The 26,556-nt window shown below is 48.6% G+C and overlaps 2 protein-coding genes across 10 annotated transcripts in view; both read left to right on the top strand.

Moving 5' to 3' along the window:
• Window positions 1–21: 21 nt before the first annotated feature.
• On the top strand, window positions 22–21,823 carry TRIM16 (tripartite motif containing 16). The gene is made up of 6 exons (XM_045778138.2): window positions 22–767; window positions 7,322–7,417; window positions 12,002–12,235; window positions 15,475–15,640; window positions 16,123–16,218; window positions 20,152–21,823. The coding sequence occupies exons 1-6, from the start codon at window positions 267–269 to the stop codon at window positions 20,733–20,735; spliced, it is 1,677 nt and encodes a 558-aa protein (XP_045634094.2). The 5' UTR covers window positions 22–266; the 3' UTR covers window positions 20,736–21,823.
• A 132-nt stretch (window positions 21,824–21,955) lies between these two features.
• The window catches only part of FBXW10B (F-box and WD repeat domain containing 10B), a 43,773-nt gene continuing 39,172 nt past the window's right edge, over window positions 21,956–26,556 (top strand). For 7 of the 9 annotated variants that reach the window (XM_087867635.1, XM_087867634.1, XM_087867636.1 and 4 more), the window contains exon 1: window positions 21,956–26,542. The gene's annotated coding sequence lies outside the window, so the exon portion shown is untranslated. The remainder of the gene's footprint in view (window positions 26,543–26,556) is intronic. The other 2 variants (XM_087867638.1, XM_087867637.1) reach the window with 2 other exon arrangements.

Here is a 26,556-nt window from a genome sequence, read left to right as displayed (position 1 = left end):
CCCGAGGAGGGGCCTGAGCCCCTGGGGAGACAGAGCGGCTGTCCTCAGCCTCAATAACCTAGCTGCCTTGTCATCACTGCAGCTGGCGGCCGTCCGAGCCCGGAGCCGAGTAATGACTAACTGAGCTTCCTCCGGGAGGGCGGAAACAGTTAAACTCCTGTGACAGCTGCAATCACTTAGGCGTGGTTTTCTCGTCTGACTTGGGCCGCACAAGATCCTGGGCCAAGGGGCAGAGGAAGGACAGCTTGGGCGCCAGAGCCTTCCAGATGGCTGAGTTGGATCTGATGGCTCCAGGGCCCCTGCCCGGCATCACCGCTCACCCTCTGGCCACTGTCAGCCCAGACTCTGGGTCGGGCAGCGCTGCCGAAGAAGAGGACATGGGCTCCCCAGGGAGCCCTCAGGGGGAGACGGAGGGACAGGGCAGCAGCCCTGCAGGGCAGGGGGATCCTGACGGCGAGGGGGAGGCGGAGATCCTGTGTGACTTCTGCCTCGGGACCGGCAGGGTGAAGGCGGTGAAGTCCTGCCTGACCTGCATGGTGAATTATTGCGAGGAGCACCTGCGGCCTCACCAGGAGAACAGCAAACTGCACAGCCACCAGCTGACCGAGCCTGTGAAGGACCGGGACCTGCGCACCTGCCCTGCCCACCACAGCCCCCTGGTCGCCTTCTGCCGCCCCGATGGCCAGTGCATTTGCCAGGAGTGTGGCCAGGACGAGCACAAGGGCCACGCCTCGGTCTCCTTGGACGCTGCCCGCAGGGACAAGGAGGCGAGTGCTGGGGTCCATCCAGGGGAGGGAGGTGGGGAGATGGCATGCCCGGGGAGAGGCTGGCCCACCGCCACAGCTCCTGGGGCTCCCGACTTCACTTCTGTGCTTTGAGTCCTGACAAGGACTTTAGCGTTAGTACCTGGCTGTGCGTCCAGGGTAAATATCTGTTGCACTTGGCTTTGGAAACTGAAGTGGGTCCCTCTGCTCCCATCTCCATCTGGCTGTCCCTATACTATCCCCATGTGTGTCTGTCTCACCTCACGCTTGCTAGTTTCCTATCTGTCATTCAGCTTTCGGTGATGGATGCATGTTTGGGTGCGGGATACAGGAATTCTGGGGCTTAGGGCAGTGACGTCTCCTTCTGGCTGGATCTGTGCGGCAATTAATGAAATGTAAGCCTTGGCAGAAATTCAAGAGAAAAAAGTCAAACCTTTCACTTAATGTGTGGCAATTAATGAAATGTAAGCCTTGGCAGGAATTCAAGAGAAAAAAGTCAAACCTCTCACCTAATTTCTCTTTTTCCCCTTTACCCCAAACGGGAGACTGGTAGAAAGGGCTCCTTTAGAGACAATCCGGTGTGAAATCCGAGAGCTTGAGAAATGCTAAGGTAGCCTAGAATTGGACACTTAACCTCCAGGTACAATGTCAAGGACGGCTTAACATCGGGAAACTAGAAGTTCCTCATCAGATGGAGGTACCAGGAGGGACTAAGAAACACCATGCTCAGAGCCTGTAATTTTATTCCCATCAGATACGGAAGCTGTTTCTAGAACAACCAGCTTTTCTTTGCCTTTAAGCGGAGAGCATGGGGAAGTTCTTGGGAGTGGATTTAGCTACTTTGTATTCTTTTTTTCTCATACTTTGACTTTTCAGGAGTACATTCCCCCCCCCCCTCAGTAGGGCAGTGCAGTTGACTTTTCTCCCACATTCCTTACGGTCATCCTGCTGTCAGCTCCCTGTTTGCGCTGCACAGGGAGGGAACCCCACAACTCCTTGGTCCAATGTTCCTGGGCAGCAGAGGGAAGGGCTTTCTGGGAAGGGCACTTTACTTGCCAGGCCCTCCTCCATGTCCTTTCTTAGGCACAGCTTTTATCCAGTGTTAGTGGCCATTGTTCTGGAAAGCTCTGTATTCCAGATGCCAATGAGTCACCGTTCCCAGTGCAGGGAGCCACTTGCCAACGGCTTCCAGTGTTTCCGGCATCAGGGAAATGTCCTGTCAGGAAAGCAGTTTGCTGCCACTCAGTATAATACTCTTCCGTAACCATGGAGAGGCTCGTATCAACAGACGGGTCAAAAGGAAAACTCTGGACAGAGTTGAGCAAAATGGTCCCGGTTGAGCACTGCCTTGTGCCAAATGCTTTCTGTGGATTTCCTCATTCAGATAACTCTCATTCCTCAGATAACTCTACCGGGTGGCAATTCTTTTTATCTTCACATTTTGCCCAACTCATACACACAACTAAGTCACGGAGTGAGGAATGGAAGCTTTTGGAAAGCCGCCCTACCTAGGGAACGTGAGTGAAGGACTCCAAGATGTCAATATTATAACTTTACTTTTTTTTTTGGTACCAAATTCCTGCCATACATACAGTAGAGATACCAAGACAAAGTGTACTGCTGTTCTCTTTGGGTATAATATCTGAATGTTACTGTATTTAACTGGAAAAACTTATTATTATTATTTTTTATTTTTATTTTTTTTTTAAAGATTTTTATTTATTTATTCGACAGAGACAGAGACAGCCAGCGAGAGAGGGAACACAAGCAGGGGGAGTGGGAGAGGAAGAAGCAGGCTCATAGCAGAGGAGCCTGATGTGGGGCTCGATCCCAGAACGCCGGGATCACGCCCTGAGCCGAAGGCAGACGCTTAATCGCTATGCCACCCAGGCGCCCCTGAAAAAACTTTTGTATATACATGTTGAAAAGCAATCTCCACCAAACATTGCAATAGATCATTTCAGGGAAAGGTCTCCCTCTAGCCTGAACCCCCCCCCCCCTCCTTCCTCAGACAAACACCACTATCTACTCTCTTTTGTTTTCTTTCAGACGCTTTGTGTCTATGACAGCATGGATACAATATAAATTTTAAACAGAGTTAGGGTGATTGTAATTCCGAGCAGGAAGAGTTATTATGTAGAGCATTTATGGAACCCTAAGTTCAGGCATCCTCAGGGAGAGCTGTGTAGGGTAAAGTAAAAAACTGGGTAAGGGGCCCCAGAGCAATTTTTGGTGTTGAAAAGCAATCATGGTTACAGGTACAATCCAACAGCCTCAGACCCCAGGTATTTGATGAGGACCCCCGTTCAAAATCTCCGCCCTTCTGCTCTAAGAGAGCTCTCACCATTTCTCTCCTATGTCCTTGTTTTTGGCTCAGAGAGCAAGTTTCCTTCCTAAGTGCAGCCACACTCTAGGGGGCTCCGCCAAATCTTAGGAGCAAAAGATTTCTCAGCAAGGAGCCCAAGAGACCAGCCTAGAAGACACGGTGGCTTGATGAAACTGCAAATGCCCCTAGGATTATTTTGAAAGCTTTACTAGGCATAAGGAAGGCTCCAGAAGCCTTGTGTCCCCTTCAGCTAGCCCCAGCCTGCTGGAGTCACTCACTGAAGGTCACTTTGGATCGTGTTAAGGGCTAATTACTTAAGCAGGCATGTTGTTGTAGGAAAGTGTAAATGGCAGGGTCAGTCACAAGGACACAAAGCAGCTAAGATCCTGCATCAGATCCACAGAGCCACTTCCTTCTCAGTTAACCAAGGGAGGCCCTCCTGAAGCTTCTCTGGTCTCTAGCTATGCCAGTGGGCAAAACTCTGGATTTTGGAGGGTGGGTGCTCGTTGATATATGTTCTATCCTGCTGGTCTACCAGATCCTGGTTCTTCCTGATGGGGTCTTCTCTCCGTCCCAGGCCAGCTTTCTAAGGCCCCTTTGCTTTTTTTTTTTTTTTTAAGATTTTTATTTATTTATTTGACAGAGAAAGAGATAGCCAGTGAGATAGGGAACACAAGCAGGGGGAGTGGGAGAGGAAAAAGCGGGCTCCCAGCAGAGCAGGGAGCCCGATGTGGGGCTCGATCCCAGGACCCTGGGATCATGCCCTGAGCCAAAGGCAGACGCTTAATGACTGAGCCACTCAGGCGCCCCAGGCCCGTTTGCTTTTAAGATCAGCAGGCCTTGCTGTGTATGTGTGTGCATGTATGCAATGCCTGATAAAACTTGGACTCCTTCGGCCATTCCCTTGTTTGTTCTGACCCCGGTTCACTCCTGTTCTTCCTCAAGCTTATCAGACATCATTGATTGTTTCCAGTGGGCTCAGTGTGAGACCACACTGCCTGTCCTCAGGGAGCTTGGACTCGAACAAGGAAGCCAAGGCAACTTCCACAGCTCCCTGGAGTGCCAAAGGGCTGAGGCAACAGAACTGCTACACGGTCCAGGAGGGAGTTGTCATCAGGAGAGAAGGCAGGGCAGGGTTCTTGGAGGTGGGAAGATCTGTCTTAGATCATGGGTCCACTAGTGACAGGCCATGTTATATTCAGCCTCAGCATCGGTTCCAGAAGGTTCAGGACTAGAAGTGGCCTGGGAACACAGTCTCCTTGCAGAGCAGGAGCCAAGTTTCTGCAAGCCACAGGTATTCATGCATCTCTGGAGAACAGTTAACCAGCACTGTTCATAGCCTATTTGCTGCTGGCCACAACACGGATGGTTCGAGGGCACCCAGGAAAAGAATTTCTTCTAGAAATTCTGAGGAACGCCTTGAACTTGGTATTACATAACTTGTTTTATTCTTACACATTCTACCAGACTGTATGTCTTTCCAGAGCAGGGAGGGTGTCCTATTTGACTGCACTGGCATGTGGTAGGTTCTAGACCAATTGGCTGAGGAATGAAGTCCGCCCAGGTGGAACTCTAGTCTACCAAATGCACTCCCCAGAAGGGCTACCATTGTGCGGATGGAAATACAGAGGAACCTGGACTGCCTGGAATTTTCTGTCTTCTCCTTCCCTCTGCTCTTCCTATTTGCATCTCTAACCCCAAGTCTGACCCCTAACCTCTGGGTACCACCTTCCCCTGTAGATAGAAGCAAGAACAATTATGTTAATGCATTCCTGTGGCCCCTGCACCAGGGGAGAAGCTCAGTGATTTGACAGAGATCAGATGGCCAGCAATGGCAGGCCTTCACACCCCAAATATTGTACCTTTTGACACTTGTCATTACCTTGCTGAAGCTGGCAGGACCCTCCATGCCCTTCAGTACAGGGCTGTCTGCACTCACTGGCACCACTGTCCCGCTTTCGTGCCGACCCCATCCACCCTGGCCTGAGATGTGTGTATGGCTGACATCATGGGAAACCCTAAAGCCAGAGCCTGAGGCACCCTGTCATTTTCTAGGAACAGGAATAACTGGAGATACAGGTCTCCCAAAGCGGCCCCACCTTTTGTAGTAATCCGGAGTGCCTTCCCTTGGGGTGACTCACTGGAGAAGTCCCATTAGGTACTCAGGAGTCCTTTTCTCCTTTTATGGCAATCTGCAGGCAAGGGAGAGCGCCCCCTCCCTGGCTACTCTCTGAGAATCTCCCTGTGCCTCTGGATCCTGCTGGGGCTGCCCGTGCCCCTTGCCAGGGTGTGTTGGGTTGTGGCCTTCACCAGCTTTAAACAAGCACTCACGTTTCCCCCCTTTTCCTCCCTTTCCCCCCCTTCCACCACTGCCCCTAAATAGGCCAGACCCACCCCCCCACCCCCAAGCAGGTTTCAGGGGTGGGGGCATGGGTCACTGGGCTCCCTCAGCTCCATATCAGCACCCCAGATCTGAGCAAAACAAAACGAAACAAAGTTACCTGCTTTCTGCAGGGTGGTGAGGCCTTGGGCCTGCTTGGGCTACCCTCCCTGGGGGGCCTGGAACTCCCCCCAGGCTTCGGTGGGGAAAAAGCAGAGGACATTGATGCCGTCTGAGTTCCCTTAGGGCGCAAACATGCTGCTTCCGTTGCTGATAAAACCTACTGAAAGCATTTAAAGCTAGTCTTTTCTTTTTTTGCTGACTCATGCCCTGGGAGGGCCTCTGAGGGCTGCAAAGTTTTAGGCTTTGGGCCTTGGCACACTTCTTGGCAGAAAGCCTCCGGAGGGAAGAGTGAAGAAGGCAGTGGGGTCAGAGCAGGCAAACCGGAGGGTCTCAGGCAGCCACTTGCCCAGGCTGGAGGGCTAGCCTGCCTCCAGGAGTGATGAGCGTATGATGGAAAGCAGCCATGGTAGTGATGTGGTTGTGGAATGTAGGTGAGTTCAGTGGGGTGAGGTCCAGAGCCGAGGACCAAGAAAGAATTCTTGGGACGTCCTTGGTGCAAAATGGTGGTTTTATTAAAGCCCGGGGACGGAACCCGAGGGCAAAATGAGCAGCTGCCCTGGGACCTTGAAGCGTGGTGATTATATACTTGGGAGTTGGGGGGAGTAAGGAAAAGGGAGGTTTCAAAAGAACTTTCATGTGCTGGGGCGCCTGGGTGGCACAGCGGTTAAGCGCCTGCCTTCGGCTCAGGGCGTGATCCCGGCGTTGTGGGATCCAGCCCCACGTCAGGCTCCTCTGCTATGAGCCTGCTTCTCCCTCTCCCACTCCCCCTGCTTATGTTCCCTCTCTCGCTGGCTGTCTCTATCTCTGTCAAATAAATAAATAAAACCTTTAAAAAAAAAAAAACTTTCATGTGCTAAAGAGGACTGACCTACTGGATACCAGGTTCTTGCCATTGTCAAGTTAAGGTTGTTTTCCCCCCTAGCAAGGTATTAACATTAAGACAGTTGCAAGATCCCTGGAAAAGTGTAACACCTGTCCCACCCTGGAGTGGGAGGTGGGGGGGGGGAGGTTGTGGGGTTTAAGCTTATGCTTTGTCTTCAGCCAGCCTTCTGCTCCCTCATCAGTAGCAATAACCTGGAAGAAGGGCCCCCATGATGGCCGACATTGGTGGACCACACACAGTGTGCCAGCTACTGGAGCAAATTCGAATTAACGCACGCTATCTCATTCAGTCCTCACAAAACCCCTTGGGTTGGGTGCTTTAGTTACCCCATTTTGCAGGTGAAGAAATGGAAGTCTGGAGACGTAAAGTAGATTTTTCCAAAGAAGCAGCTGCTAAGTAGAAAAGCTGGTGTCCCCACCCTTTGCTCCAGCTCGTATTCCTTGTTAGGTTATTTTGGGGGCAGCGTGGCTCGGCCGAACTCCACTGTTGAACTGTGTGACCTTGACTGGGTAGCTTGATTGCGTCATCTGTGAAATGGGGATATTGGTACTTAGCTAACATGGGTGTGGTCAGGGCGATAGGAGATACATCTAAATGCTGGAGGTGGTGACCCGCGCAGCACCACGTAAGTTCTTATGGTAGTTTAAGCTGATTTGTGCCGAGTTCAGCCCCGGGAGGCTCTGGCACACAGCTGACCCTTCCTGTCCATTTAGGACCCTCCCGGCTGGCTTCTGAGGCAGCTCCCAAGGTCAGATTCTCCTTTCCATGCCAGAAGGGCGGATGGCGCCATCGCCCCTGCGGACATTCTGTGTGCACTCCTTAATGCCGTTCTTCCCTCTTCTTAGGCTGAGCTTCGGGACACCCAGTTAGAGCTGGAACGGAAACTCAGGTTGAATGAAAACGCCATCGCCAGGCTCCAAGCCAATCACAAATCCGTTTTGGTAAGGCTTCTCTGGGTCCCCTGCCGCACATCAGCACACCTGGCCGCTGCTGCAGGCTCAGCCAGGCCTATCGGGGGTTGTGGGACACGGGGTCGCAGGCCCAGCCTCTGTGTCCATGGGCTCCTTGGGGTTTCCTGGCAAATGAGAATTGTAGGTAGAGATATGAGCGGCTACACCATGGGGTGGCCTCACCACACTGTCGGCTTTTGCTATGAAATTTAGGTTCAAAACTGGCAAGTGATTTCCTTTTTCATGATACAGAATAGGAGCAAGATTAGTCCTGTAATAACAGCATTCCTGTTTTTACATTGTATGTAGCATATGCTTTTTTGGCCAGGAGAAAGGAATGTGGGGGGGAATAGAGGGGGATCTGGCTAGAACTCCAGGAATCAGGCAGAGTCTGGGCTTCTCTTACCATAGGAGGGTGTTTTGCATGTGAGTGTCACCAGACCTATGACTTGGCAGCAAGAAAAAAGAGTGGAGAACTGCTTGATTAGTGGATGGTAACTTGAAAAGGCCAATGGTGTGCCAGGCTACTTGGTTTTAGTCTGTCTGGTTTATGGCCACTTAATTCTAACTGGACCCAAACAGTTCCACAAATACTTCTCATTAGTGGAAAGCCAAACCATCACTCAGAAAGGAATGCAAAACACCTAAGCTATGGTAGTGAGTCAGCAACAGCAACTTTGCATACCATGCATGATTCCATCCATCCATCCATCCATCCATCCATCCATCCACCCACCTTTCCATCCGTCCATCCCTCCCTCCATCCATCCCTCCGTCCATCCATCCATCCATCAAATTTCCATCCATCCATCCATCCATCCATCCATCCATCCATCCATCCATCCACCTTTCCATCCATCCATCCATCCATCCATCCATCCATCCATCCATCCACCTTTCCATCCATCCATCCATCCATCCATCCATCCATCCATCCATCCATACATCCATCCATCCACCTTTCCATCCATCCATCCACCTTTCCATCCATCCCTCCCTCCATCCATCCCTCCCTCCGTCCATCCATCCATCCATCCATCCATCAAATTTCCATCCATCCATCCATCCATCCATCCATCCATCCATCCATCCACCTTTCCATCCATCCATCCATCCATCCATCCATCCATCTTTCATCTATCCATCTTTCAACCCCTCCATTCATCTACCTTTCCATCCATCCATCCATCCATCCATCCACCCACCCACCTTTCCATCCATCCATCCATCCATCCATCCATCCATCCATCCATCCATCCACCTTTCCATCCATCCATCCATCCATCCATCCATCCATCCATCCATCCATCCATCTTTCATCTATCCATCTTTCAACCCCTCCATTCATCTACCTTTCCATCCATCCATCCATCCACCCACCCACCTTTCCATCCATCCATCCCTCCCTCCATCCATCCCTCCGTCCATCCATCCATCCATCAAATTTCCATCCATCCATCCATCCATCCATCCATCCATCCATCCATCCATCTTTCCATCTATCCATCTTTCAACCCATCCATCCATCCACCTTTCCATCCATCCATCCATCCATCCATCCATCCATCCATCCATCCCTGACACATGTATCCATTTCAACCTAATTTCCTCCTTCTCAGTGTTGACAACTAACTAGCTGTGAAAGATCAACGCCTCTTTTGAACCCACATCACCTTATGAAAAGAAGAAAAATAATTGTCCCTTTAAAGTCTTAAAAGCCTTCAGAGATTGTGGATTTCCAGGCTCTTGATAATCTAGAGAACCACATGGAACAGCCTGTCTTTTTTCTAGCCCTTTATTTTTCAGACACTTTGATCCCTACATAGCTTTTCTTATAATTGTGAGACACAATAGCCAACATGTACAAGGGACATGAACACACAGAGAGATGACAAGACTTGTCTGGGGCCCCCAGACTGATGAAACAGGAACTTGGGATTGTTGCTCCCTCAACCTAAGACATTCAGGACATTTACGGGCATGTGCATCATCCTCAGTCTCGTTAAACCATCAGCTTCCATACTTTGACATCCTTGTGGCCCCTTCTCTCTTTAGTCTTTATTTGTCATTATTTGGGGAGTAAAGAATATCCTTTGCATATTCCATTTACATGGAAGGAACAAGTATTTCTCCATGGAACAGTTTAGGAACGAGAGGTCACATTTGACAGCAGAAGAGTCAATCCGCCAACATCAGTTGAAGCCTCCTTCCATCACCCTTCCTCAGGAGGGTCTTGGTGGAAGAGGGGATTTGAACCCTGAAGTCTCTCGTTAGACTCCTGCTTTTCAGCCTCATGGCATTGTGCTTCTGTGAGAAACTTGTGATTGCAGGATGCATGTCAGCAAGAAACTTGCAGGGCATTTTGAAGAACAAGATTTATTACTCAAAGGTCCTGGAGGGCACAGAACACTGCCCGAGGGCCACACAGCCACTCTACAAGGTCGCAGGTAGAGAGGGTACGAGAAAGTACAGACCTGGGGTCTGCCTTTATTGGGGTTGAAGCTGGGTGTCTAGGGTTTCATGGGTTCATTCTTAGTTGGCTTATTTAAAGCATGAGAGCAAGAATTCTGGCTCGGAAAGAGGCAGGGTCACTCAAGGGATCAGATATCTAGATCCCCCCAGGGAATTCTGAAAGAGGGAGCTTCATGGGTGGGGGTGGCCCGATTCCTTATCCGGTTGTGTTGCTCTTAGCTGTGAACCACAGCCGGCAATGTGTTTATTCCAGATGGATGTCTTTTGCAATGGATGCTTCAGGGATGACATATTTAATGTTGGGCACTTACATGACGGCTGCTGTTCTCCATGGGCTCTTCTCGGTCTGGGCTTGAGGAATTTGGGGAAGATCTCCCATCTGCCTTCTTAGTCCCCAGTACCAGCTCATTTTATTTCCAGTTCTGTTCAGCTGCCCCAACCTTGAGGAAGCCAACAAGCAATGGGGCAGTTGGCATGAAAATGACAATGTAGAGAGGCTCTACCCATCTCCCCGCCCCCCGTAGAGATGCCCCTGGCTACCTTTCTCCTCCTTCTTCCTCCCTTGCCAGTTAGACTGAAGACCGGGCCGCCACTAGGCATTCTTGTGGGCTTGCAATCCTGAGCACTGGTCGAGCAAGGTCCTCAGCCAAGCAGAGGTCCTCCTACCTGGCATCATCATTTCTTCCCATCTCCTTCCCAACCTTAAGCCTTCCACATGCCCTGGGCCCAGAGTGCCATCCTTTCTGAGTCCTTTCCTTTGTAGGCCCCTCCTTATTCTCCTCCTTCCCTCCCCATCTTTCCTGCCAGGGAACAGAGGTGCCCTAGCACCCTCAGCCTCTGAGGTATCTGTTGTTTGAGCTCCCCGTAGATGCCCAGGGCTGGCCCTTGCTCTCGGGAGGAGCAACAGAAAACAGCACCCGGAGGGGTTGCTCAGATTGCTCTCAGACGGGATCGATGTGGGTGGGACAACTGGGGAGGCTGAGGTAGGTGAAGAACAAGCTCCGGGCTGTAGAATGAAGTGAAGGGAGTATGAGCAAAGGAAAGTGTGTCCAAAACGGTTAGATGAAGTTTAAGCTGGACAGTATCAGAGGGAGCTGTCAGCACCGGCCCTTAAGAACCACCAAAGGACAGAGGGAAGCATTTACACCTGGATTGATGTTATAAACGTGATATTGACTGAAGGCAGGTATACAGGATGTCCATCCTGCGAAAGGGCAGAGTACACGCACATGCATAAATGCCATCAGGCAAACCCTTAGTGTGTATCACACGGACTTTGCTTTGTATTTTGTTTGGACAACACATTCCTCCTGCACACTCTCAGGTGCCGTGGCCACCTACCCACACCCTAAACGTTTGTGCCTGATAGAGACACCCTATGCTTAGACGTGCTTTCAGTTCTGATGGACTCGGTGGGCGGCTTAACCTGACGTCACGAAATGCCGAGAAAGCGAGATCACGCCACTGATTTGTACAAAGAAGTCGAATTATTAATGTCCCGCAAGAAAGATAGTTATGGGGGGGGGGATGAAAGATAGCTATCGAGTATACTGAATACATGCATCTCCCTGGCAGGAGAATTGATTTCAAACACTTGAATGGTAACACCAGACTGTCAGAGCTGCCGGGGTCTCAGAGAGCGTCAAATGTATGAGAGACGAAGTTGATGATGGTACATTTAGTAAATTCACCCTGGAGTGTAAATCCTTTTTTTTTTTTTTTCCAGGACCCCAGGATTCATATGAGAATAAAATCTTCCTTTTAGATTTTATTTATTTATTTATTTATTTATTTATTTATTTATTTATTTGGTGGGGGGAGGGAGGGCGCTGGTGGGGAGGAGGGGCAGCAGGAGAGGGAGAAGCAGACTCCCTGCTGAGCAGGGAGCCCAATGTGGGGCTTGATCCCAGGACCCTGGGATCATGACCTGAGCCGAAGGCAGATGCTTCACTGAGCCAGCCAGGCACCCCAAAAAATCTTCCTTTTACAATAGAAAATTGCTCCCTAACTTACGGGTTCCTAGGGTTCACAGTCCTGTGTGCTGAGCTTCGAGAACGTGGCATGCCTCGCTCACGTTTTCTTCACTGCACCTTCCCTCACCAGCTGTCGGTGTCAGAGGTGAAGGTGGTGGCCGAGGAGCAGTTTGGGGAGCTGCTCGCTGCCATGAGGAAGGCCCAGGCCGATGTGATGCTCTTCTTGGAGGAGAAGGAGCAGGCCGCTCTGAGCCAGGCCAACGGCATCAAGACGCACCTGGAGCACAGGGGTGCGCAGATGGAGAAGAGCAGGCAGGAGCTGGAGAGGATTGCTGCCGTCAGCAACACCGTCCTGTTCCTGGAGGTGAGGAGGGGAGGGGTCAAAGGGTGGGGGGTGCAGGGCGGAGGCAGAGGCGTCCAGGCCACTAGGGCCAGGGAGCACCCTCACTTGGCTGGGTCTGTAGCAGATGTGGGACATGTGGGAATGGAACTGCTCTTTGAATAATGGGGTGCATGGGGGGCTGCGGGGGCAGGGAGAAGCAGGTTTTAGCAGAATACAGGAATACTGGAGGGGAAGGCCAGCCTTCCCAGAGTGGGAGGCTGGAACCAGGTCATGGGAGGTAAGTCATGTCCAAAGAGAGAGAATGGCCTATGCACAGGTAGAGAGGTTTGAGAGAGCACGGCTGATTTGGGGAATAAGGCGCTTTCACAAGGATGGGGCATGAGCTGCTGGGCACTTAGGGATGGAGGTGAGGCTGGCTGGGCCAGGCAGGCATCTGGCTGTGAGAGACCTGTGTTCTTCTGCATGAAGTCATGGATGGACGCCGGTGGAGGGTTTCAGGTGGGGGAGTGAGGAGCTGAGGTCAGTGTGCCTGGCAGGGGTGAGGCTAGAGACCTCTTGCCTTTCAGAGAGGGCCATGCGTCATGGTTGATTGAAGAAGACCCAGCGGAGGAGACGCTTCATTACAGGGCAATTCATTATACACTAAGCCACATTAGGGCCAGATCTGAAGGACATGTAATCTTGCAGGGATCGGGTATAAATCCCGTCATTCCAGATCTGTCACTAGATAGCTGTGTAGTTATTAACTAAGTCACTTAAACTTGCTGGGTCTCAGATTCCTCGTTTATCAGACAATCAGGTCGGAATCAATAGCTTTCTTTCTTTTTTTTTTTTTTTTAAGATTATTTATTTGAGACAGAGAGCACAACGGCAGGGAGCGGCAGGCAGAGGGAGAGGGAGAAGCAGACGCCCCGCTGAGCAGGGAGCCTGATACCGGGCTCAATTCCAGGACCCCTTGGATCATGACCTGAGCCGAAGGCAGACACTTAACCGACTGAGCCACCCAGGTGCCCCCAGAGTCAATAACTTTCAAGGCTCCTTCAGCTCTAATATCCCTAAGTACAAATAATTTTTCTTGATTGCCCTTTTGAAAAATTTCCCCTATAGTTACAACAAACATAAATGGTTATTATGAAAAAACACTTGGAAAACACAGGGAAAGATGAAGGAAAACTGTCATTCATACTGCTACCACCTGAAAACAACCATTGTTACCCCTTTAATGAGAGAAAGAAAAGCAGGCAGAGAACGACAGACAAACATACTCACAAGAATGTCCCTCTTTCAGTCCCTTCCCTTGCTTTTCAATATCAAAACAAAATATGAATAAATACTTGGCTTTCCACATCCTGAGTTCCGCCAAAGAGGACATAAATAATTTTTCTTTTTTTTTTTTCTCCTTTTAGGACTTGAACTTGAAAACTTTAATATGTATATATTTTTGTATAAGATAACTTATTTACGTAGAAAGCTAACGTCTTTTTCTCCAAATTGTGAGCCAGTTGAAATGACATGTGTTGAATAACACTTTTCCACCCCCCACTGATTTAAAATACCACTTTGCTCATGTTTGGCTCTGAATCTATATACAATGTTAAAATGTTTATCTTTCGGGCGCCTGGGTGGCTCAGTTGCTTAAGCTCAGGTCATGATCCTGGAGTCCTAGGGTCCCTGCTCAGTGGGGAGTCTGCTTCTCCCTCTGACCCTTCCCCTCTCATGCTCGCTCCCTCTCATTCTCTTTCTCTCTCTCAAATAAATAAATCTTTAAAAATCAAATAAAATGTTTATCTTTCTATCGACTCTCTGGGTTGGCCTTTTTCTTTTCTTTTTTCTTTTTTTTTTTTTAAAGATTTTATTTATTTATTCGACAGAGATAGAGACAGCCAGTGAGAGAGGGAACACAAGCAGGGGGAGTGGGAGAGGAAGAAGCAGGCTCATAGCGGGAGAGCCTGACGTGGGGCTCGATCCCAGAACGCCGGGATCACACCCTGAGCCGAAGGCAGACGCTTAACCGCTGTGCCACCCAGGCGCCCCAGGGTTGGCCTTTTTCTTCTCTTCCATGAATCTGCCTAACCATTTTGGTACAACTTTCTTTCCATTGCTGTTTTCTGCCATATCCAGTCTGCCCTGCAATGCTCTGGCTGAGTTTGGATGTTGATACTGTGTTGCATCTGAAAGCAGCCTTTCCTGATCACCGCCTTGTTTTGAATCTTTTTTTTTTTTTTTAAGATTTTATTTATTTATTTAACAGAGATAGCCAGCGAGAGAGGGAACACAAGCAGGGGGAGTGGGAGAGGAAGAAGCAGGCTCATAGTGGAGGAGCCCGATGTGGGGCTTGATCCCATAACGCCGGGATCACGCCCTGAGCCGAAGGCAGGCGCTTAACCGCTATGCCACCCAGGCGCCCCCCTTGTTTTGAATCTTAAGCAACTTCATCTGATTATCTACCTGAAAGCACTTTTCAGACTCTAATGAGCACAGTGCAAAAATTAGAGAGAGCTTGTATATCCGATTGAACTCACAAGGCAAAGGCAGCATTCCTGTCTGACCACCTGTTCATGGGTCTTCCTAGCGTTGCACCTGCTTCTCCACTCCTCCCTTCCATACCGTGACTTGTGTTTGAATTATAAAAAAGAGGGGTGCCTGGGTGGCTTAGTCGATTGAGCATCTGCCTTCGGCTCGGGGCATGATCCCAGAGTCCTGGGATCAAGCCCCACGTTGGGCTCCCTGCTCAGGGGGAAGTCTGCTTCTCCCCACCCCCATGCTTTCTCTCTCTCAAATACATAAATAAAATCTTTTTTAAAAATTCTAAAAAAAAAAAAAAAAAAGAAGAAGAAGTCCGGAAGGAATGAAAGTTGCAGGAATGTTACTGTTGCTATTTGGACTGATGGCAAAAAATGTGTTCTTGTTCTTGGTCCCTAGTCTGGGAGGTGCATTGGAGCTGCTCACAGGCATCTAGTGTCTCTTGATTTTAATTTTAATTTTTAAATTTTTTTTTGTGTGTCTCTTTATTTTTATTTTTCTATGTTTATTTTTTATGTGTGTCTCTTGATTTTTAAAAGCCCACTTTCCCAGTTTAAAAAAAAACGAAACTTTCTATGTTGTTAGGTCCTGAGCTAGACATGTTACTTATGCCTGCTTTGTGATGGCCACGTTACCATCAACCCATTTTACAGATGCAGGAAGTGAGATAATGAGAGCAGTCTGGTTTCAGAAATCCAAAAATGAAGGCAAGTTCTGCCATGTTTCCTCTCCTGCAGGAGTACTGCAAGTTTAAGAACACTGAGGACAATGCCTTCCCTAGTGTTTACATCGGGCTCAAGGACAAGCTCTCGGGCATCCGCAGGGTCATCACAGACTCCACAGCGCACTTAATCCAGTTGCTGCAGAACTACAAGGAGAAGCTCCAGGATTTCTCCAAGGAAGGTAAGGAAAGCTGTCTGGGCCGGCACTACGGTATGTGTGTTTCTCAGAGTGTCAGAGAGCCAGGGGAGGGAGGGTGAAATCAGGGGAATGGCTCATTTGCAAAGCCGTCCTTTGGCCAGGCCGGTGGCTAACGGACACTCACCTTGATGATCTTAGTTTATGATTGAGACCCAGAGAAGTCGAGCTAGTTACATCCTGCAATTGGCTCGAATTTCTCCGACTAGTTCCTGAGGTTGCTAACGCTTGTATTTTTAAGTGAAATCCAAGTCAGGTTGGGATCGCTCTCCAGCGTATTTTGTTTCAGCCATGGAGAAATCATCCACTGAGCATGAGTGTCTCTGACATGACTAGAGTCCAGCCCTTTCTACCCCCCACCCCCCGCCGCCCCGGTGAGCCCGGGGGAGAGCGGCTGGGAAGTCCTGCTTCTTAGTCTCTCCTGACAACCTGGACAGGTATGCATTCATAACTCTCTGATTTTCTAGAGGAGTACGATATCAGCACTCAAGTGTCTGCTGTTGTGGAGCGCAAGTATTGGACCTCAAAACCCGAGCCCAGCACCAGGCAACAGTTCCTCCAATGTAAGTTGCAAACAGCGTCCCTTACCCACTTACTGATGTCAGCGTAATGCTCGTTGGAGCAAGAGCGCTGTCTTTCCTGTAAGTCTCAGGCTCTTGCAACCTCGGGTCTATCCCTAAATGGGATATTTAATTTTTAATTTTAATTTTTACTTTTCATGTTTGAGACCATTTCAGACTTACAAAGGCACTGAAAAAACAAGACAGAATTCTTGTATACCTTTCATCGGACTTCCCCGAACGCTAACACTTCATATAACTACGGTACATCGACCAAAGCCAGGAAAAGAACATCACTACACTACTAGTAACTAATCTATAGAATTATCCAAGGGTTTCACCAAGCGTGCCAGCCAATGTCCTTTTTCTGGCCCCAAGTCCGATTTGGGATCACAGATGTTTCCCTGTCTCCTTAGTCTCCCCCCACCCTAGGTCCTGTCCCTTAGTCTGTCCTTTATGAGCTTGGCACTTTGGAAGCTCCTGGCTAGTTACCAGCTGACTCCTTTTTAAGTCTGGCTTGGCCAGAACTCCGTAGCCCATTGTCCTGTCATTATGTGGTATTGACCTGATGTGTTGCATGTTTGAAAACACCATGTTTCCGATCAGACTTAACCAGTCCACGTGCTGTCATCTCCCAGGAGAGGCAGGACTTCATCTGTGCAGTTGAGGCTCATTTTTATGACATTTGGCAAATTAATCTCTTTGGAACGTGTTGTTGAATCCAGTTACTGCTTGTTTTCTGAGGGTGACCACTGATTGGCTAACTGCTGGACCTCCTTTTTCTCCAGTTTTTGGAGCCTCAGGTTCCAAGGACTGTTTCCTGTTTTTGCCACAGCTCCTACGTTTTCTCAGGACCTCTTCGCTCTCACATAAATTTCCTTTATTTATTCTTTCCTACTTCCTGCCAGAAGCATATCTGTATTTTTTATAAACAGATATAATTAATACAAGACACCAAACACCCTTTATTCTTGACATTAAGATAAAAATGAAATGTATCCTATTATAATCTATCTTCTTTGGTATTACAGAGGTCTTTTTTCATACCCAATATCAACGTTGTCATTTTGGGTATTGTTATGAACTTTGAGGCTTTTATAGACTCAGATTGTTTGACCTGTCAAAGTCACGTGGCTCAAGTTGCCAACTTGACCAGTGGGAGCCACTCTTTCTCCTTTAAAGCCTTTTTTTTTTTTTAATAGATTTATGTATTTATTTTAGAGAGAGCAGGAGAGGGGTGGAAGGAGACAGAGAGAGAGAGAGAGAGTCCCAAGCAGACTCCCCGCTGAGCACGGAGCTCGATGCGTGGCTGATCCCAGAACCCTGAGATCATGACCTGAGCCGAAACCAAGTGTCACCGCTCGGAACCGACCGAGCCACCCAGGCACCCCACCACTCTTTCTCCTTTAGACATTGACATTCTGCCCTTGAAATTGGGAAAAGTATCGTTGCTTTTTGGCGCTAACAGAATATTCCAGACCCACTCTGATTTTCTGGTCCCAAGACATAGAGTCACCTCCTTGCCAAGAAGTCCTGGGTCCCCTTAGATGAGAAGAATATTATTGTTTACTCTCTGGATGCTAAGGATTGCCAAAGGAGTTGGTTGGTCAGAGTCCGCTGCTGATGCTGTTGGGAACTTTTAGGAACACAGAGCTGCAGATAGTTTTAAAAATATACCTTTTTTCAGGTGCCTGGGTGGCTCAGTTGGTCAGGCGTCTGACTCTTGATTTCAGCTCAGGTCATGATCTCTCAGGATCATGAGATCGAGCCCTGCATCGGGCTCCCCAATTGGTGGGGAGTCTGCTTCTCTTTCTCTCCCTCTCCCTGTGACCCTGCACCATTCGTTTTTTTTTTTTTTAAAGATTTTATTTATTTATTTGACACAGAGAGAGACAGCCAGCGAGAGAGGGAACACAAGCGGGGCAGTGGGAGAGGAAGAAGCAGGCTCATAGCAGAGGAGCCTGATGTGGGGCTCGATCCCAGAACGCCAGGATCAGCCCTGAGCCGAAGGCAGATGCCCAACCGCTGTGCCACCCAGGCGCCCCATACCCTGCACCATTCGTGCCTGCGCTCTCTCTCTAAAATAAATAAATAAATCCTTAAAAAATAATGCCTTTTAAAAACACATTTGTTGGGATATTATTGACAGATAAGTTTGTATCAGTTTCAGTATGGAATGCTTCACGAATTGTACACGTGTACATGGACTATGCCAATTTTTGCATCATTCCCATTTTAGTATATATGTTGCCAAAGTGAGCACCTCTATGCCTTTTTATGGTCCTCAGTTCACATTCATTTTTCCTTTTTTTTTTTTTTAAGATGTTATTTATTTTGAGAGAGAGAGAGAGCGCTGGGGAGGGGGGCAGATGGAGAGGGAGAGAGAGAGAATCTCAAGCTGATTCCACACAGAGCCCAAAACAGGGCTCAATCTCACGACCCTGAGACCATGACCTGAGCCGAAATCAAGAGTCTTTCAGTCAACCGACTGAACCACTCAGGTGCCCCTTCATTTTTCCTTTTAACTTAGATTGTTGTGTCCTTTTTATCCTTCTAAAGTGGTCTCATTGCCTACTAAGAATTTCCCTTACCAAAAAAAAAAAAAAAAAAAATTTCCCTTACCTAGACTCCAAGGAGTTGGGAAAACTCTGGGTTAATCTCAAACAATTTTTTTTATTAATGGATTTTAAATTGGCTCGAATATGCTAATTGGGAAATAAATACTGGACATCTTCTCTGAGCTAGAAGCCCATGATCGAGTCCCATGTGAACTGTGGAGTTTTATCAATTAGAAGGAAGACAGGCATGAAACAAACACATAAATAAATAGATTATACACATTGTGTGGAGTACCATGACGCTTCAGAAGCCAGAGGGCTCTGAGAGAAAGTGGTGGCGAGTCACGGAGGGCCTCTTTGAGGACACGAACCCTTAGCTACAATTTGAAAGGATCAGTAGGAATCCCCCAGACTTAGGTTAGGGCGATGATGATGTCACAGAGAGAACGGTCTATGCTAAAGCCCTTAGAGGGCTCAGCGTTGCACGTTTCTGAGGCCGGGATGACTGGACCATGGCCATGAAGGGCCAGAGGGAAGAAGACAAAGCTGGAGACACGGGCAAGTCATGCAGCCTGGGGTGAGGGGTCACTGCTTTATTCTGTGGGAAAGAGGCACCATCCAAGGTCTTGAAGCTGGGGTGACATGACTTACCTTAGCCTACACCCTGAAACATGCTACACGGCTCTGTGGTGGACAAGGGATAGAAGGGGGTCAAGACAGAGCAGCATGGCATGATTCTGGGCTAGATTGGGGGTGAAGCAGTGGTTTGGACAGAAGTGGGATCTACTGGGCTTGAGGCTGTCTGTGTGTGGGGGGGGTGGTGGTGAGGATGGGGGCAAAGAAATTTCCAAAATAACTTTAGTGTGACTCAAGCAACAGGGTGCATGGAGGTGCCATTATGTTTTCATTCTCTGGGATTGGGAAGAGAATGTGTTTAAGGGAATTTTTGAGAGGTTACCATGCTAAATATTGGTCAAATAAGAAAGAAAGACTCAAGTGTGGGAATGTGAGTGCCTATTTCCACAAGCCCTTGCCAACACTGAGAAGAATAGTGCCTGGCTTTCAATACGTATTTGTCGAATGAATGAATGACGAAATCAGTGGGTTTTATTTCTTGATTCAGTTCCGCAAATCACATAGTCAATGCCAAGCAATTTGAACTTCAGAAAGGAAGGAAATGGAGTGACTTGTGTTCTCGGTTCTCTGGTTTTCTCCCACCTCTTTTCTGGGGACGGGGGAGCAGCTTCCCGAGGTAAACAGAGCAGAGGAGAGAGATGTTTGCTCAGACCTGGGAGGCAGGCTGGGTTGGAAGTGTTCTGTCTGGAGCAGCCGTCCGTTCCTGACCTGCCTCCCTGCCCTTCCTCCGTATCCCACTCAGATGCGTGCGACGTCTCCTTCGACCCGGACACGGCGCACAGGTATCTCCGGCTGCAGGAGGACAATCGCAAGGTCACCAACACCACGCCCTGGGAGCATCCCTACCCGGACCTCCCCAGCAGGTTCGTGCACTGGCGGCAGGTGCTGTCCCCCCAGAGCCTGTACCTCCACAGGTACTATTTCGAGGTAGAGATCTCCGGGGCGGGCACCTACGTTGGCCTGACGTGCAAAGGCATCGACCGGAAAGGGGAGGAGCGCAATGGTTGCATTTCTGGAAACAACTTCTCCTGGAGCCTCCACTGGAACGGGAAGGAGTTCACAGCCTGGCACAGCGACACGGAAACCCCGCTCAAAGCCAGCCCTTTCCGGAGGCTGGGGATCTACGTGGACTTTCCGGGGGGGATCCTCTCCTTCTATGGGGTAGAGCCCGATGCCATGACTCTGATTCACAAGTTTGAGTGCAAGTTTTCAGAGCCGGTCTACCCTGCCTTCTGGCTTTCCAAGAAGGAAAATGCCATCCGGGTCGTGGATCTGGGGGAGGAGCCTGAGAAGCCAATGCCAACTTCCACCGAGGCTGCTCCCTAGACGCCAGACTCTTGCTGCCCACAAAGACGGGGCAGCAGCTTGCATCTTAAGGGGGACTTGGGGATGGAAAGGTCCGCCGGTGGTAGTGGGCTTTAGGAATCCCGTGGGTCCCTGCGCAAGGAGAGAGGTCTCTGGCTTTTCCCTTTTGCTCCCTGCTGTGCGGTTCTCTATGTTATAGCATTCCCTAGGCACCGACACCCGTTTCTCATCTTCTAGTGATATTCTCCTGTCTGCTCAGGTGAATGTCACACTGTGTCCAGGCTGGGTGATCAGGAATCTTCGGAGCAATCAGAAAGACGGCAGGCTAATCAGAATCAATTGCAAACTCTATTTTGCATTGCCTGCCCCCCCCCCCCCCCCCCCCCCGCACACTGTTCTGGATGCTGCGTGGCCATTGACTTCACCTTCACAGCAACCCCCTGGGGGTCGAGGCTCCTATCGTCCTCATTTTGAAGCTGGGGAACCTTTGGTCCCCGGGGGGGATCAGTGAACTTGCTCAAAGTCATTGCGCTCCCGTGGTGGGCGAGTGGCAGAGCTGGGATTTGAACCTGGGCAGGCCGATGTGGAGATTTTAACCGCTACACCATGCTGCCCTCCTCATTCCATCGTGGGTATTGTGTGTAAGGGAATAAGCCACATGATGACCTTCTCGGCATGGACATCGAGACTCTTAAACCCTCAGTGTCTTTGCACCCACTCCGTCTGGCTGGGCCATGCAGCTGAGACCTCACTACCTCACACAGCAGCTCATCCTATTTTTGGATAGTGAAGATGATACGAAATGTCTTTCCTGTGTCTGAGTCTTAGTCCTCATGACCTCTGCGGAGGGTCTCAGCTCGTGATGTGGACTTGCCTGATTTCTCATTCAGAGGACAGTCCTTCAGGGGACACCTGGGTGGCTCAGATGGTTAAGCATCTGCCTTCGGCTCAGGTCACGATCTTGAGGTCCTGGGATCCAGCCCCACCTCAGAGTCCCAGCTCAGCAGGGAGTCTGCTTCTCCCTCTGCCCCTGCCTCTCCCCCTGCTGGTGCTCTCTCTGTCTCTCTCCCTTTCAAATGAATAAATAAAATCTTAAAAAAAAAAAAAAAGAGGACAGTCCTTCAAATATTTGCAGGCAGTTCTCCTGCACATCCTTCAGGGAAGTAGTCTTGTTTCTATGCTGCATTTCCCACTTTTCTTCGTAACTTCTGGGTCTTTCCCTGTGAACTGTGTCAGGCAAGGCTCTTCCTCATACGGTCCGATGGTCCTTTCTCAAGAGTACGTTTCTTTACGTCGCTTGTCTTATTTCCAGAGACCCCATCCTCTATTCGTATCCAAGGATTTATACTGTGTAGGATTTGAATTTTTTATTGGATTTTTTTAAATTCGATTTTTATTATTTTTTTACTTGGATTTTAAATTTCATTGCATCATTGCTGCTTGCTGAGATACTTTTGATTCCTTCCTAGCCTGGTGTCACCTACAGAGTGGGTAAACTTTTCTTCTGAAGTCTTAGTCATGTTGATACATACCGATGAGGGGAGGGACAAATATGGAATCTGGCAGCTCCCAGTCGATACCTGTTGGGTTTAGTTATTCAGTAAGTTACACTTTGGTAAAACTATACTAAGGTACCCCACTTTTAGCCCTTTATCCCCAGGCACCAGGAAGAACTTTTCCAAAGGGAGAAATCAAGACATGTCTAGAAATGTCTGCATTTCCTTGCTCCGTCTGTCCCACAATGCTCTCAAAAGACAAACTGAGATCAGCTTGGCCTGCCTTGTGTTTTATCGAACCGCTGTGGGTTATTGGCACTGGCTGCTTTATTTTCTAAATGCTCACCACCCGCTTGATTCAACCATTTTAGGATTCCTTTGCCATGAGTCAACATCAAGTTGATGAGTCTGTTGTTTCCAGAACCTACCTTATTTTTCTTTTTAAAGATTAAGACAGTTTTGTGTGTCCCCATCCTCTACCACTTTTCCTAATTTCTCGAAGATTACTGCCTGGCCTTTGGTCATATTGGTAAACAGTGTCAGTGTCGTGAGGTGTAGCTGGGTTAGGTCAGAATGCCTGAGCTCTTACAAAGGGACCCTTTGGGTGTCTCCTTCACCGACTGGAACTTCATTTCCCTGCCAACTCCTTTTGTTCATTCAATTTCAGTGTCAACACCTCCCTTTTTTTTTTTTTTAAAGATTTTATTTATTTATTCGACAGAGATAGAGACAGCCAGCGAGAGAGGGAACACAGCAGGGGAAGTGGGAGAGGAAGAAGCAGGCTCATAGCGGAGAAGCCTGATGTGGGGCTCGATCCCAGAACGCCGGGATCACGCCCTGAGCCAAAGGCAGACGCTTAACCACTGTGCCACCCAGGCGCCCCTACACCTCCCTTCTTGATATAAAAGATCAAAGCAAAATTGAGAGTTTGGGACATCTACTTCCTGTCTGTCATTGTGTCCACGGATGGGCATATCATTTTTCTTATTCTTGGTCTCCAAATTGGAGTTGCCTAAAATGAACATATTAAAAAAAAAAAAATATATATATATATATATATATATATAAAACAAGAGAACAAAGGCCTATTTTATATTCTGTCATTTCCCCTAAGCTGTGTGTGTGTGTGTGTGTGCACACCACCCTTCTGTATTTACCTACATTTACTTCCTCTTCCATTGTGTAGACGCATTTGGAAAAAAAACCTGAACTCATCAGGAGCTCCTTCTGGTGCATGATTGTTTTGTTCCGTTATGAGACCCTTGTGGTTGTAGAGTCAGAACGTAATTTTAGACACTACGTAATTCATTCTTGTCCCAACAGGTTGAAGTTCAAGTGCCTATGGCATTCTCTTCCAGGAACGTTATGGAACCTGAGCAAATTCCCACATCCTCCCAAGGTTCATGATGGAATGAGGAGATAGGAATTTTGGCCCGGTCGTGGAACAACCTTTATTTCTCTAACCTGGTTCAGCGTGGTTTTGGAGTGACTGTCCTCAAATCAAATTGGTTCAACACACGTAGCATTTATAACGTGCAAGCCACTATGCTAGGCACCAAGTGACCAAAACATAACTAGCTGTATCTTTTGATCACAAGAAGTTGATTCATATTTTTATTTTACTTGTTATTATTATTTATTTTTAGAGAGCGATCAGGGGGAGAGAGGCAGAGGGAGAGTGAGAGAGAGAATCTCAAGCAGGCTCCACGCTCAGCACAGAGCCCAACGCGGGACTCAATCTCACAACCCTGAGACTGTGACCTGAGTCGAAATCAAGAGTTAGATGCTTCTCCGACAGCCACCCAGGTACCCCAAGAAATTGATTTAAATTTAAGTGAAAAGTGACAGAATCTGAAGAGCTAAATAGAATCTACTGTTTGGGGCACCTGGGTGGCTCAGTTGGTTAAGCATCTGCCTTTGGCTCAGGTCATGATCTCAGGGTCCTGGGATGGAGTCCTGCCTCGGGCTCCCTGCTCAGCGGGGAGTCTGCTTCTCCCTCTCCCTCTGTGGTTCCTTCTGCTTGTGCTCTCTCTCTGTCAAATAAATAAATAAAATCTTAGAAAAAAATAATTGTTAAACATATTTTTAAAAGAAGAATCTACTATTCAAGGGGCACTTGGCTGGCTCAGTCAGTGGAGCATGTGACTCTTGGTCTCAGGGTTGTGAGTTCAAGCCCCATGTTGGGTACAGAGATTAAAAAATAAAAATAAAATCTTTAAAAAAAAAGGAATCTACTATTCACAACAGTAACAGACAAGGCAGTATGGAACGCATCCCTCAAATCCATGTCTGATGCGCTGCCTCTAATTTAATGTCTTCTCAGGCCATCTTGGATTTTGTATTGTGTCGTTGACTCACCATCTACCCGATTGCTCCCCATCTCTACAACCAAATGCCCGCATTTCGGGGCTCACCACTCCAGCCTCATTAGCCAAAGACAGAAATGGAAGAAATGGTAGAGGGCACATTTCCTGCTTCTCCCAGCTCCCTCAGATTTGAGCTTGACTTCCCTCCCTCTGCACCCATGATGAGACATGGCAGTGGTAGGGTAGGTGGCCTTTCAAGGAGGGTCACTATATTGTGTGCAGCTGATACGCACATGCAGGGCACACACTGTGTATGGCTTGGGTAGAGTGACTGGTCGTCTAGTCTTTGTTGGGACGTGCTTAGTCTTTATCTCCATTTCTGGTTTGTTCTCTAGTCTTGTTAAGAAAATCCAGTCTCCCTGGAGGGAGGAGGCCCAGGTACTGGAAAAGAAGAGGGCATACAGGTCATCCGACAAAGACCGAGGGTCAACATAGCAGTGACGCGGACTTCGAGGTTAAAATCCTTTCCCCCAAATTAACGACTTTTCCCCTAAATTATTTAATGTAGTGACCCTGATTACTTGGGGAAAAAAGTGTGTGTGTTTATGTCTCACATAAAAAAATAATTTTCAAATTATTGAAAAAAATTTTTTTTAAAAAATTATTTGAAAAATAATTTTCAAAAGATGTACTAAGCTACTATAGTCAAACTCAGTGAACCCCTTATCCTATCTGAGGTGCTTTGAGCTCTAGCAATTCGGTGTTCTCAGCCTTTTCAAATTATAACTTGCTTCCAGAAGTTTCCATAAAAACCCTTGTCATCCTTTGCTGAAGGCAAACGCTTAACGACTGAGCCACCCAGGCGCCCCAGCCTGTGTTTATTTTTTAAATGAAGTTCGGTTCACAGATTCTGAGACACAAGCGCAGCTCACATCGGTGCTTCTCAGTGTGGTTTCCCCACCAGCCCCATCAGCACCATCCAGAAACTTCTTAGAAATGTAAATTCTTGGGCTCCCAGCCTGGATTGAGGGCTCAGAAACTCTGGGGACCGGGCGTAGCAGTCTGGTTTATTAAGGCCTCGAGGGGACTGTAAAGCCCATGTCAGTTTGAGAACCACTGGTTTCCATCTATCTCTCCTTAATCTGCTCTGTTCTTCAATTAGCAATAGCTGGGCTTCGAACTTCTCTGTGCTTGTCTTGGTTCTCCCCCTTGTGGATAATACAACATTTCTAGCCAATGCCGTTGTTTTCCACCTGCTTCTTTCAAAGTCAAAGGGCAATTCGGCAGCCTGGAAAATCACGGACTTCTCAGGAACAGAAGCTTTGTTCAATGAACTGTGTAACACCGCATAATGGGGAGGTGATGATAAAATGCGAGTTTCCCCGCTTTCCCTGGTAACAGTACTTGCATAGTTCTTCACACATTGTAAGATGCCCTTCAAATACATCCATTCATTTGACCCTGACACTCACCTGTGAGCTAAGCAGAGGTGAGATCTCCATTTTTACAGAAGGGGGGCAGGCCTGGAGTGGCAAGGGAATTATCTAGGGGCAGGTAGCTGGTCATGGCACAGCCTGGTTTCACCGCACACCCTCCTTCTCCGGCCCCCAAGCCCTTTCCCGACTTCCTGCTGGCTGAACCGGGCAGGTGGCTGTGGGTGCAATGTTAACTAGGGGAGCAGAGCGGGCTGGGGTGAAGCAGCCGTACCGTCTGGGCTTCGCCAAATTGCGTGAGAGGGTGGGAAAAGGAAGTAGAGATTGGGGCCAAATGGGAAGACGGTTTAATCAGAATTGTGAAGAACACAGGGCAGAAAGAACCCCTAGGGGCTGGCATGGAGCCTCCAGGCTGCTGGTAGCCTGAATATTTGAGAAATCTCCAGGTGGACTTAGCCCCAAAGCCTGCCTTTGAGAAATGTTTTCCTCTCCTGGGTCTTGAGTCTGATGAGAGCTATTTGCCTGCCTGCCTGTTTGGGTACTAGTGGCGCCAGTTCCCCACTATTGGCTTATCCCATCCGGTCACCTTGCAGGTAAGATGCTGTGT

The sequence above is a fragment of the Ursus americanus genome, chromosome 14 (genome assembly GCF_024610735.1).
Source record: "Ursus americanus isolate L20-20 chromosome 14, mUrsAme1.1.p, whole genome shotgun sequence".
NCBI lineage: Eukaryota > Metazoa > Chordata > Mammalia > Carnivora > Ursidae > Ursus > Ursus americanus.
Note: the sequence above shows the minus strand (reverse complement) of the source record. Positions and strands in the feature narration are given on the sequence as shown.